The sequence below is a fragment of the Schistocerca cancellata genome, chromosome 2 (genome assembly GCF_023864275.1).
Source record: "Schistocerca cancellata isolate TAMUIC-IGC-003103 chromosome 2, iqSchCanc2.1, whole genome shotgun sequence".
Classification (NCBI taxonomy): domain Eukaryota; kingdom Metazoa; phylum Arthropoda; class Insecta; order Orthoptera; family Acrididae; genus Schistocerca; species Schistocerca cancellata.
The window spans coordinates 1,109,972,509-1,109,986,477 of record NC_064627.1 but is presented as its reverse complement, the minus strand read 5'-3'; the positions used below and the strand labels follow the sequence as shown (position 1 = coordinate 1,109,986,477).

Here is a 13,969-nt window from a genome sequence, read left to right as displayed (position 1 = left end):
TTTCGGAATTTTAAAATCACATCTTCAGTTGTATGAAACAGTAGCATACGAAGGAGAGGAAGAAAGAAATATAACGCAACATATCTGTAAAAACCTGAAGAGTGGAATACGGAAACAAGGCGACTCAATTATTCTATTTGGCAACACATAACACCGGTCGGATCAGTCAGTGCAAGGGATTCAAATCACTGCTTCTTGGCGAAACCATAAATAATGATAGGGCTTAATAACCATACAGGCCTAAAAATGTAACGTCTGAGCTGGTGGATCCAAGGAAACAGTACCGAGAACAAACACTGTAGTCACACTTTTCCGCAGTCGGGCAGCCGCACAGTACGAACGCGAAGTGGAGGGCCAGGGCCGAGGTCTGAAGGCGTGGTGTGACGCAGGCGTCAAAGGTATAATCAAGAAAGCTGATGTTATTAATGAAGATAAAAAGAAAATCTGGACTGGCTGGTCCGAACGCTTCCAGTATTTCAGTTTAAAGTGTAATAGAATATAAACGAGTTGTGGTATGCCGTTAGGGTAAATAACGCTCAAACATGTTACAGCCGGTGACATTTTGGGCAACTACACAATAGTACATGGGCAAAATGCATGAAAAAGGAATAGAAACAGTAACAACAGTGATAGAAATTAATGGTAATCGACCATGCTAAGTAAATCGTCACACGTGTGATACATTATAGGCTCAAGTGACGAAAAAGAAAATGTATAGGAAACACCACAAATCTAAAATGTGAGTGTAGTAATGTAAGCAGCTAAATAAAAAACGAAAATGATCATCCTGAGCGTTCTACAGAACACATAGCAATAATGGCACGGAAACATAGCTAAGAGGTGTAAGAACTAAATGAATGGGGAAACATATTCCTGAACCGCATGGACTTGTAAAAATACGACTCGACTCATAACAGGCAACAGGTAATGATGCTAGGACAAATGACTGAACAGAGGATTTGACAATAAAAGCCCTGATAAAAGGTAATGGTAAGGGGGTAACTACAAGTTATATAAAATGAAATATGCACTGAAGCGCCAAAGAAACTGGTATAAGAATGCGTGTTCAAATACAGAAATACGTAAACAGGCAGAATACGGCGCTGCGATTGGCAACGCCTATACGAGGTGTGGCTAGAAAAAAACTGGTGAAACAATAAAACGAATGCAATAAGGCTGAAAGTCGCGTGGCCTGTCAAGTGACTCTCGCTCCGCCTACTGCTCGAGTTTCATCTGCCTCCTGCACTCAGTCTGCCCGTTGCGTCTGTGTTAAGTAGTTGACGTTTTGTCTGTGCGTCGGAAAATGTTGAGTGTACAGAAAGAACAGCGTGTTAACATCTAATTTTGTTTCAAACTAGGAAAATCTGCAAGTGAAACATTTGTAATGTTACAACAAGTGTACGGCGATGATTGTTTATCGCGAACACAAGTGTTTGAGTGGTTTAAACGATTTAAAGATGGCCGCGAAGACACCAGTGATGACACTCGCACTGGCAGACCATTGTCAGCAAAAACTGATGCAAACATTGAAAAAATCGGTAAACTTGTTCGACAAGATCGCCGTTTAACAATCAGAGCAGTGTCTGAGTTAACAGGAGTTGACAAGGAAAGTGTTAGGCAGATTCTTCATGAAAGTTTCAACATGAAGAAAGTGTGTTCAAAAATGGTTCCAAAGTGTCCCACAATTGAACGGAAGGAACGCCGAAGAATGATTTGTTCTGACATCCTGGAAAACATTGAAAGTGATCCCACCTTCTTACAAAACGTTATTACTTGCGATGAATCGTGGTTTTTTACTTACGATCCCGAAACTAAACGCCAATCGATGCATTGGAAAACTCCTTGTTCTCCACGACAAAAAAAAGCACGAATGTCAAAATCGAAATTCAAGGCAATGATGATTATTTTTTTTTTTTGACATCAAAGGGATTGTGCACATTGATTGGGTACCAGAGGGACAAACAGTGAATCAGCATTACTACATTAGCATCCTGGCTACCCTACGTGAGCGAGTACGGAGAAAACGGAACGATTTGTGGAGAAAAAAGTCATGGATCCTTCACCGAGACAATGCCCCAGCTCACAGTGCGTTGTCAGTGAAGACGTTTTTGGCAAAACACAACATTCCCATCTTAGATCATCCACCCTACTCACCTGATTTGGCCCCCTGTGACTTTTTTCTTTTCCCTAAAGTCAAGTTAGCTTTGAAAGGAACTAGATTTGAGACTGTTGAAGCAGTAAAAGAAAAAGCGACGGAAGTAATGTATGGACTTACCGAAAATGATTTGCAGCATTGCTATGAACACTGGAAAATTCGTACGGAGCGGTGTAGAGACCGAGGATGAGAGTACATTGAAGGAGATAACATGAAATTGTAAATAATTGTAAATAAATGTTTTTTCCAGCATCTGTCCGGTTTTTTTCTAGCCGCACCTGGTATAAGACTACAAGTGTCTGGTGCAGTTGCTAGATTTGTTAGATCGGTTACTGCTGCTACAATGGCAAGTTGTCAAGATTTAAGTGAGTTTGAACGTGCTGTTAGAGTCGGCGCATGAGCAATGAGATACAGCAACTCCGAGGTAGCGATGAAGTGAGGATTTTCCCGTACGACCGTTTTACGAGTGTACTGTGAATATCAGGAATCCGGAAAACATCAAATCTCCGACATAAATGGACGGAAAAAGATCCTGCAAGAACGGGACCAACGACCACTGAAGAGAATCGCTCAACGTGACAGAAATGCAATCATTCCGCAAACTGTTGCAGGTTTCAACCCTGGGCCATCAACAAGTGTCAGCATGCGAACCATTCGACGAAACATCATTGATATGGGCTTTCGAAGCCGAAGGCCAAACTTGTGTATCCTTGATGACCGCAGGCCTGGGCACTTCAACATCGATATTAAACTCTGGATGACTGGAAACATATTGCCTGGTCGGACGAGTCTCGTTGCAAATTGTATCGAACAGCCTGACGTGTACTTGTGTGGAGACAGCCTCATGAATGCATGGACCCTGCACGTCAGCAGGTGACCGTTCAAGCCTGCGGAGGCTCTGTAATGGTTTGGGGCGTCTGCATTTGGAGTGATATGGGAGCCCTGATACGTCTATGTACGACTCTGACATGCGACACGTACGTAAACATCCTGTCTGATCACCTGCATCCAATCATTACCATTGTGCATTCCGACGGACTTAGACATTTCCAGCAGCACAGTGCAACACTCCACACGTCCAGAATTGCTACAGTGTGACTACATGAACACTCTTCTGAGTTTAAACACTTCCGCTGGCCACCAAACTCCCCAGATATGAACATCATTAAGCATATCTGGGATGCCTTGTAACGTGCTGTTCAGAAGAGATCTTCAACCCTTCGTACTCTTACGGATTTATGGACAGCCCTGCAGGATTCATGGGGTCAATTCCGTCCAGCACTGCTTCAGACATTAGTCACGTCCATACCACGTCGTGCTGCGGCAGTTCTGCGTGCTCGTGGGGGTCCTACACGATATTAGGCTGGTGAACCAGTTTCTTTGACTGTACAGTGTATAAAAATATATAAATATAAAGACCATCATAAAAATCTAAAATATGGGTATAGCGATGCTAAGAGCGAAATGTCAAATTAACATTAAGGGGCTGAGCGCCCTTTATTGGACGAAGTAATTCCAATGTGGAAAGATGATTAACACGAAACAGATAATAAAAGAATAGGTGTCTAGAGAAATTGGGCTTAAACCATGATATATTATTTATGTGGCTTATAGCTATTCAAAACAAGGGTTTGTTCCAACGTAGCTTGATCATTTAGTGTATATAGTGGATTCTGGTAAAACTCCGTAAAATTTAAATTTCTTCCAGTAAGTTAAGAATAGGACCTTCCAGACGTAGATGGAGAATACTTAAGATATTTCTTACGATCAGGGATAGAAAGCTTGAGTATTTGTAGGTGATTAATTAACGCAGATCTAGAATTACTTAAGTCCTGGGGTTCTTTGAACCGAATTGCGAAAGTGAGTGCTGCTTGTCCAACACAAAGGCATTGGCAATCATTGCAACTAATGTGACAGACACTTACAGTGCGTGAGGTTTGTGGTTACGGTTTCGTGCAGTCTTAACTGTAGGCCCATTTGCTCGTGTTTTGAATAAATAATTAGTACAACTGAAGCGTATCTCTGTAAATGAATTGTCGCTTGAATTTGTTGGTCATGTTCTTAAAGCCCTGTCTGTGAGGAGTTGCTTTGCGAAAATTACGCGTGAAATCGTTCCGCGGCTCCTCATACAACATTCCACGCAGTTGGTCAACAACAACACCTGTACATTCTTCTACGTGTTCATTCTGTACGATTACCAGCAAAAAAGTCAACATTTTTACCGTTCAGACTGAAGTGGTAAGACAGTTTATAAACACTCTGTATTGGATAAAATGGCGAATAATTTGAGAATAATTCATTGTTTTGAACCACGTTTGTCGTTACAGAGTGTACGCTTTTTAAAATCAGTGAAAAACGGTCAAGATCGCGATGGTTGTTTTATTAAAATGACCGGTTTCGGCTTCGCCTTAGGCCATCCTCAGAACAGCACCTTCAGCTGACGGTGTTGTCCTGAAGATGGCCTAAGACGAGGCCGAAAACCGTCATTTTAATAAAACAACCATCCCGATTTAGACTGTTTTTCTACTGATTTTACACTACTGGCCATTAAAATTGCTACACCACGAAGATGACGTGCTACAGACGCGAAATTTAACCGACAGGAAGAAGATGTTGTGATATGCAAATGATCAGCTTTTCAGAGCATTCACACAAGGTTGGCGCCGGTGGCGACACCTACAACATGCTGACATGAAGATAGTTTCCTATCGATTTCTCATATCCAGACAGCAATTGGCCGGCGTTGCCTGGTGAAACGTTGTTGTGATGCCTCGTGAAAGGAGAAATGCGTACCACCACGTTTCCGACTTTGATATTGGTCGGATTGTAATCTATCGCGATTGCGGTTTATCGTATAGCGACGTTGCTGTTCGCGTTGGTCGAGATCCAATGACTGTTAGCAGAATATGGAATCGGTGGGTTCAGGAGGGTAATACGGAACGCCGTGCTGGATTCCAACGGCCTCGTACCAGTAGCAGTCGAGATGACAGGCATCTTATCCGCATGGCTGTAACGGATCGTGCAGTCACGTCTCGATCCCTGAGTTAACAGATGGAGACGTTTGTAAGACAACAACCAACTGTACGAACAGTTCTAGGACGTTTGCAGCAGCATGGGCTATTAGCACGGAGACCATGGCTGCGGTTACCCTTGACGCTGCATCACAGACAGGAGCGCCTGCGATGGTGTATTCAACGACGAACCTTGGTGCACGAATGGCAAACCGTCATGTTTTCGGATGAATCCAGGTTCTGTTTACAGCATCATGATGGTCACATCCGTGTTTGTCGACATCTCGGTGAACGTACATTGGAAGCGTGTATTCGTCATCACCATACTGGCGTATCACCCGGTGTGATGGTATGGGGTGCCATTGGTTACACGTATCGGTCGCATTTTGTTCGCATTGACGGCACTTTGAACAGTGGACGCTACATTTCAGACGTATTACGACCCGTGGCTCTACCCTTCATTCGATCCCTGAGAAACCGTACATTTCAGCAGGATAATGCACGACCGCATGTTGCAGGTCCTGTACGGTCCTTTATGGATACAGAAAATGTTCTACTGCTGCCCTGGCCAGCACATTCTCCAGATCTCTCACCAATTGAAAACGTCTGGTCAATGGTGGCCGAGCAACTGGCTCGCACACCATTCAAGCTCTGTTTGACTCAATGCCCAGGCGTATCAAGGCCGTTATTACGGCCAGAGGTGGTTGTTCTGGATACTGATGTGATGTAATCACATGTCAGTTCTAGTATAATATATGTTTCCAATGGATACCCGTTTATCATCTGCATTTCTTCTCGGTGTAGCAATTTTAATGGCCAAAATTTTTGTGCGCTTTTTGCCAGTGTGAGGGATAATTGTGTGTGTTATCGCTGTATTCCAGAACAGGTTTGACTGGGACGAAGACCAGCAGAACATGGTGATTGGCGGCGTTTTCTGGCTGTACTGGGCGGGGCAGCTGCCCGGCGGGATGCTGGCGCAGTACTACGGCACCAAGAGGGTGTTCGGCTACTCCAACCTCTTCTGCTGCGTGACGACGCTGCTGGTGCCGCTGTTCGCGCATACCGACTACAGGCTCTTAGTGGCCCTTAGAGTTCTTCAAGGGGTCTCTATTGTAAGTCGTACTCAGAACTGTCTCGTATAGTCACGCAGAGAGCACACATAGCTACACAACACGATAAAAAAAAAGTGGATCACCCAGAAGACACGGTTGGATGTCAGTGTTTGGAGCTTTTGTTACCAGGCCTGTTAGGATGTACGAGGTCTGTTCAAAAAATTCCGGAACTTCGTCCACAAAATTTTTCCATGCTAACATTTTACTTAATGTGCTTGGTCCCCTTCGAAATACTCTTTTCCACAGTTGATACACTGCTCCCAACGCCGTTTCCACCTCCGGATGCAGTCTTGGTACGCCTCTTGTTGAATAGCGAGTAACGCCGACTGCGAATTTTTCTTTTATCTCGTATGTAATTGCAAAAAAATGGTTCAAATGGCTCTGAGCACTATGGGACTCAACTGCTGTGGTCATAAGTCCCCTAGAACTTAGAACTACTTAAACCTAACTAACCTAAGGACATCACACACATCCATGCCCGAGGCAGGATTCGAACCTGCGACCGTAGCGGTCGTGCGGTTCCAGACTGTAGCACCTTTAACCGCTCGGCCACTCCGGCCGGCTATGTAATTGCAAATCTTCGTCCTTTCAACTGGGTTCTCAACCTTGGAAATAAAAAAAAAAAAAATCCGCAGGGGTCAGATCTGGAGAGCACGGACGATGTGGCAGCACAGTGATTTCGTTTTTTCCGCAACAGTCACGCATCAACAAGTATGAATGTACATGTGGATTATCGTCATGCAAGAGCCATCAGTTGTCTCGCAATATTTCAGGCCGTTTCCTTCTCAAATTTTCTCGCAGGCGTCGCAACACCTCCCAATAGTACCATCGATTAACAGTTTCTCACTGTGGCACGAATTGCTGATGATCCTTTAAAATCAAAGAAAACTATCAGCATGGCTTTGTCATTTGGCCTGACCTGACCTGACGAGCTGTTGTTTGTCTACATCTACATCTACATTTATACTCCGCAAGCCACCCAACGGTGTGTGGCGGATGGCACTTTACGTGCCACTGTCATTACCTCCCTTTCCTGTTCCAGTCGCGTATGGTTCGCGGGAAGAACGATTGCCGGAAAGCCTCCGTGCGCGCTCGAATCTCTCTAATTTTACATTCGTGATCTCCTCGGGAGGTATAAGTAGGGGGAAGCAATATATTCGATACCTAATCCAGAAACGCACTCTCTCTTGAAACCTGGACATCAAGCTACACCGCGATGCAGAGCGCCTCTCTTGCAGAGTCTGCCGCTTGAGTTTGCTAATCATCTCCGTAACGCTATCACGCTTACCAAATAACCCTGTGACGAAACGCGCCGCTCTTCTTTGGATCTTGTCTGTGAACCCGACATGGTACGGATCCCACACTGATGAGTAATACTCAAGTACAGGTCGAACGAGTGTTTTGTAAGTCACCTCCTTTGTTGATGTACTACATTTTCTAAGGACTCTCCCAATGTATCTCAACTTGTCTTTGTCTTGGGGAACCTTCCCGACCCATTGTGAAGATCGAACTTTGGTCTCAACATCAGACCCGTAGACCTCATCTCTTCACTAGTTATGATTGTTTTAAGGGGTCATCTTATCCTCATTTGCACGATCCAAAAACTCTTCACAAATTGCTAGGCGGGTGTCCTTCTGGTCTTGCCTTATAAGCTGCGGGACGAAATTGGCGGCAGCACGATGCATTCCAAGACGCTGCGTCAGAATGTCGTGGCATGATCCAACCTTAATGTTACATTCTTCTGCAATCTCTCGGACAGTTAGTCTTCCATTGGCACGCACAATTTGGTTGGCGTTCCTGACATAAGCGTCGTCGATAGACGTCAAAGGGCGTCCTGAACGAGGGTCATCCTTAACTTCTGCTCGGCCATTTTTAAAACGTGCCGTCTGAACCATTCGTAAACCGAGTACGGCTTAAGCATTCATCACGGTAGGTTCCCTGTATCATCTGGCGTGTCCCTGTAAAGGTTTCCTTGAGATTTACGCAAAATTTAATGCAGACGCATTGCTCCTCTAACTGTCATCTCTAAATTCGCAAAGTGTGTGACACAACGTCCTTCTCAATACAGCACTGAACAATAAGTAATAGACACACAACAATGAAACTTTCGGCAGTTACGCATTACACACGGCGTGTGCAGGGACGCCAACCGCATTTCGCTCCAACACTCCATTGACGCGCAATCACGAATGTTCCGGAATTATTTAAACATGTCTCGTGTAATGGGCGTGAACAGCGTCAATAGTTGATCACTGTGAAGGACTTGGATATGTTGCGTACTCGTGTTGACAGCGTTATCAGCATCTCACAGAGTTCGAAATGGGTCTCATTGTGGGTCTCGATAGGGCAAGCTGGTGGAATCGAGCAATATCCAGATTTGGGGGCATTCGGCTGTGACAGTGGCCTATATGGAAACTTCAAGGTAGGCACACGCGTCTGGTACACCAAGCACATCGTAACCTCTTCACATCGTCGCCTGCCTTCCGGAAACAAGTGACGAGTTCCCGCACCTTTGGTGGGAGACAAGTTGTGGCGGTACTCAGGAATAACCACCCCGAGCGCAGGCTGCCGCTAAAACGACGGCACAAACTGCTGCGCTTGCAGTGGTGGCGTAAGCGGAAAGCGTGGCCTGCTGGCGAGTGTCGTTGCATTGTGTTCAGCGATGATTCGTAGTTTTGCAGTGCCCCCGGTGGCCATTGTCGGCAAGTATAGCGACGAAATGAGGAGAGGTGCCATTCTTCCAACATTTCAGAGAGGCCCCGTGGCTTTACTGCTGGTGTCATGGTCTGAGCAGCCATCCGGTATGATTTTATTTATTTTATATGTCCATGTTCCGTAGAACCAAACTGAGGAGCAAGTCTCCATGTTCATGGGACGAGTCAATACATGAAATTATAACAGAAGAGTAATAATGGATAACATGAAACGTATATGAATCCCACGCGTACGACAATACGTAAGTGTAAATAAACAAGTGAACAACGTAACACGGGTGTTAGCTTGATTTTTTTAATTTTTCCAGGAGCTCCCCGACAGAAAAGAAAGTGTGAGACATGAGGAATCTCTTCAGTTTGGACTTGAAATTCTGCGTATTACTGCTAAGACTTTTGAAATCTTGCGACAGGCTTATTGAAAATGTAAAGCTCAAAGGAAGACATCGAATCAGTTCAGAGGCGGGTTGTTATATTCGTTACCTGTAGCTTGGATGATCACCCAAGTACTACGTAGATGCTTCGGGAACTCAAATGGAAATACCTGGAGGGAAATTCCTTCACGAAAGAAGAAGAAGTAAATGTTCCAGAATTCGAAACCAGAACAGCTGTTAGCATGAGTGACATAAAAATATATATCTTAGATGTTACGAAACAACTCAAATCACTTAAGAGAGGCAAGTATTCCGGTCCAAATGGTATACCAATCAGGTTTCTTCCAGAGTATGCAGACGCAATAGCGCCTTTCTTAGCAATCATATACAACCGCTCACTTGACGAAACGTCTATTCCTAAAGACTCGAAAGTAGCACAGATCACACCAATATTCAAGAAAGGAAATAGGAGTAACCCATTGCATTACAGACCAATATGACTGACCTCAATTTTCAGTCGGATTTTGGAGCATATACTGTACTCGAACATTATGAATCACCTTGAAGAAAATGACTTATTGACACATAACCAACACGGATTCAGAAAATATTGTTCTTGTACAACACTTTATTCCCATGAAGTAATGAGCGCTGTCGACAAGGGATCTCAGATCGATTCCATATTCCTAGATTTCCAGAAGGCTTTTGACACCGTTCCTCAGAAGCGACTATTAATCAAATTGCGTGCATATGGAGTATCGTCTCAGTTGTGTGACTGGATTCGTGATTTCCTCTCAGAGAAGTCACAGTTCTCGCAGTGATAGACGGTAAATCATCGTGTAGAACAGAAGCGATATCTGGCGTTCCGCAAGGTAGTGTCAGAGGCCCTCTGCTGTTCCTGATTTACATAAATGATCTAGGTGATAAAATGAGCATCCCCCTTAGACTGTTTGCAGATGACACTGTAATTTACCGTCTAGTAAAATCATCAGACGATCGGTTCTAATTACAAAGTGATCTAGAGAGAATTTCTGTATGGTGTGAAAAGTGTCAATTGGCACTATACAAAGAAAAGTGCGAGGTCATCCACAAGGGTACATAAATAAATCCGATAAATTTTGGGTATACGATAAATCGCACAAATGTAAGGGCTCTCAATTTGGCTAAATACCAGGGAATTACAATTACTTGCAACTTAAATTGGAAAGATCACATTGATAATATTGTGGGGAAGGTGAAACAGAGACTGCGCTTTGTTGGCAGAACACTTAGAAGATGCGATAAACCCACTAAAGAGACAGTCTACATTACACTTGTCCGTCCCCTGCTTTGATATTGCAGCGCGGTATTGGATCCTTACGAGGTAGGATTGACGGAGGACATCGAAAAAGTGCAAAGAAGGACAGCTCGTTTCGTGTTATAGAGCAATAGGGGTGAGAGTGTCACTGATACGATACGCTAGTTGGGGTGGCAGTCACTGAAACAAAGACGGTTTTCCTTGCGGCGAAATCTATTTTCGAAATTTCAATCACCAACTTTCTCTTTCGAATGTGAAAGTATTTTGCTGACACCCAGCTACGTAGGGAGAAATGATCATAATAATAAAATAAGAGAAATCAGAGCTAGAACGGAAAGATTTAGGTGTTACTTTTCCCACGCGCCATTCGAGAGTGGATTGGTACAGTAGTAGTATGAAAATGGTTCGATGAACCCTCTGCTAGGCACTTAAGTATGAATTGTAGATTAACCATGTAGATGTAGATGTAGATGTACATGTAGCCGTTCTTTTCGAGGGACGTTATTGAGAAAATCTAGAGGACCGGCCTTTCAGGCAGACTGTAGAACGATCGTACTGCTGCCAACGTACATTTCGCACAAGGTCCACGAACATGAGAGAAATTAAAGCTCGTGCGGAGGCACGTAGACAATTGTTTTCCCCCTTCTGTTTGCGGGTGGAACAGGAAGGACAATGACTAGCAGTGATACGCTCCGCCGCGTACTGTACTGTACCTTGAGGAGTACGTATGCAGACGTAGATGTCGATGTGGATGTAGAAAAACGGCTTTCTTTTAATGATTCCCACTCCAACCTGCGTATCATATCCGTGACACTCTCTCCCCTGTTTTGCGAAAACATAAAACGAACTGTCCTCCTTTGAACTTTCCTGGTGTCCCCCGACAGTCGTGTCTGGTATAGCATACCAATATGCTAGGAGAAAACGAACAAGAGGATTGTAGTCATCTCTTTCGTGGACTTGTTGCATATTCTAAGTGCCTGCCAATAAAACGCTGTCTTTTGGTTCACCTTTTCCACAACATTATCTATGTGATGGTTCCCATTTAAGTTGCTCGTAACTGTTATACCTAGGTACTTAGTTGCACTGATAACTGTTAGATTTGTGTGATTTATCGTGTAACCGAAGTTTAGTGGATTCCTTTTAGTACTCTCGTGGGTGATCTCACACTTTTCAATTTCCAATTCTCGCACCGTAACGACATTTTGCCTTTACAATGACACCATCATCCACAATCCATCTAATGTGAGTGCTCGGATTCTCTCCTGTGTCCTTTATTTAGATCAGGAACAGCAGAGGGCCTACAACACTTCCTTGGGTAACGCCAGATATCACTTCTGTTTTACTCGATGAATTACCATCAATACTACGAACTGTGACCCTCCTGACGGGAAACCAGGGAATCCAGAAGCACAACTGAGACGGTGTTCCATGTTGTTGTTGTTGTTGTTGTGGTCTTCAGTCCTGAGACTGGTTTGATGACTTCCTGACACTTAAATCTATACTCGATGTTAACAAATTTCTCTTCTTCAGAAACGCTTTCCTTGCCATTGCCAGTCTACATTTTATATCCTCTCTACTTCGACCATCATCAGTTATTTTGCTCCCCAAATAGCAAAACTCCTTTACTACTTTAAGTGTCTCATTTCCTAATATAATTCCCTCAACATCACCCGACTTAATTCGACTACATTCCATTACCCTCGTTTTGCTTTTGTTGATGTTCATCTTATATCCTCCCTTCAAGACACCATCCATTCCGTTCAACTGCTCTTCCAAGTCCTTTGCTGTCTCTGACAGAATTACAATGTCATCGGCGAACCTCAAAGTTTTTACTTCTTCTCCATGGATTTTAATACCTACTCCGAATTGTTCTTTTGTTTCCTTTACTGCTTGCTCAATATACAGATTGAATAACATCGGGGACAGGCTACAACCCTGTCTCACTCCCTTCCCAACCACTGCTTCCCTTTCATGTCCCTCGACTCTTATAACTGCCATCTGGTTTCTGTACAAATTATAAATAGCCTTTCGCTCCCTGTATTTTACCCCTGCCACCTTTAGAATTTGAAAGAGAGTATTCCAGTCAACATTGTCAAAAGCTTTCTATAAGTCTACAAATGCTAGAATCGTAGGTTTGCCTTTCCTTAATCTTTCTTCTAAGATAAGTCGTAAGGTCAGTATTGCCTCACGTGTTCCAGTATTTCTACGGAAACCAAACTGATCTTCCCCGAGGTCGGCTTCTACTAGTTTTTCCATTCGTCTGTAAAGAATTCGTGTTAGTATTTTGCAGCTGTGGCTTATTAAACTGATTGTTCGGTAATTTTCACATCTGTCAACACCTGCCTTCTTTGGGATTGGAATTATTATATTCTTCTTGAAGTCTGAGGGTATTTCGCCTGTTTCATACATCTTGCTCACCAGATGACAGAGTTTTGTCAGGACTGGCTCTCCCAAGGCCGTCAGTAGTTCTACTGGAATGTTGTCTACTCCGGGGGCCTTGTTTCGACTCAGGTCTTTCAGTGCTCTGTCAAACTCTTCACGCAGTATCGTATCTCCCATTTCATCTTCATCTAAATTCTCTTCCATTTCCATAATATTGTCCTCAAGTACATCATACGGTGTTCCATAGGCACGCGATTTGATTAGATGCCGCTTGTGAGGAATTGAAAATACAACTGAAATCTGTAAACTTGTAGTAAAAACGAAAAATGAGGCCAGTAATCTGTAAATCGATGAGTGTTCCTAACCACGTGCCTGGTATTCACTAGGTGGCAGAGGCGGGCAGATGCGCAGCAACAATTAAATGCTGGATGCCCTACTTCACCAGGCACGAAGAACGGACTGTTATTCAGTATCTGCTTCAAAGAATAAATCCCCGGTAAGCTGATGCATGTTTTTCACAGCAGTAACTCTACGAATGGTGACGTCCGTGGTAAATGCGCCTCGGTCGAGTCAAGCACTTCACCTTTTGACCGCAGAAAATGTTGGAGCACTGTGACCATCATTATAAAAACGTCTAATAGTGGTAACTGTTAACATGTTCTCCAGTTATACAGGGTGTTTCAAAAATGACCGGTATATTTGAAACGGCAATAAAAACTAAACGAGCAGCGATAGAAATACACCGTTTGTTGCAATATGCTTGGGACAACAGTACATTTTCAGGCGGACAAACTTTCGAAATTACAGTAGTTACAATTTTCAACAACAGATGGCGCTGCGGTCTGGGAAACTCTATAGTACGATATTTTCCACATATCCACCATGCGTAGCAATAATATGGCGTAGCCTCTGAATGAAATTACCCGA

General features: G+C 43.7%; 1 protein-coding gene across 1 annotated transcript in view; it reads left to right on the top strand.

The window, feature by feature from the left end:
• LOC126163129 (sialin-like) overlaps positions 1 to 13,969 on the top strand; it is a 191,858-nt gene that overhangs the window by 31,901 nt on the left and 145,988 nt on the right. The window contains exon 3 of the mRNA XM_049920056.1: positions 6,048 to 6,278. Coding sequence (XP_049776013.1) covers positions 6,048 to 6,278 — 231 coding nt within the window. The remainder of the gene's footprint in view (positions 1 to 6,047; positions 6,279 to 13,969) is intronic.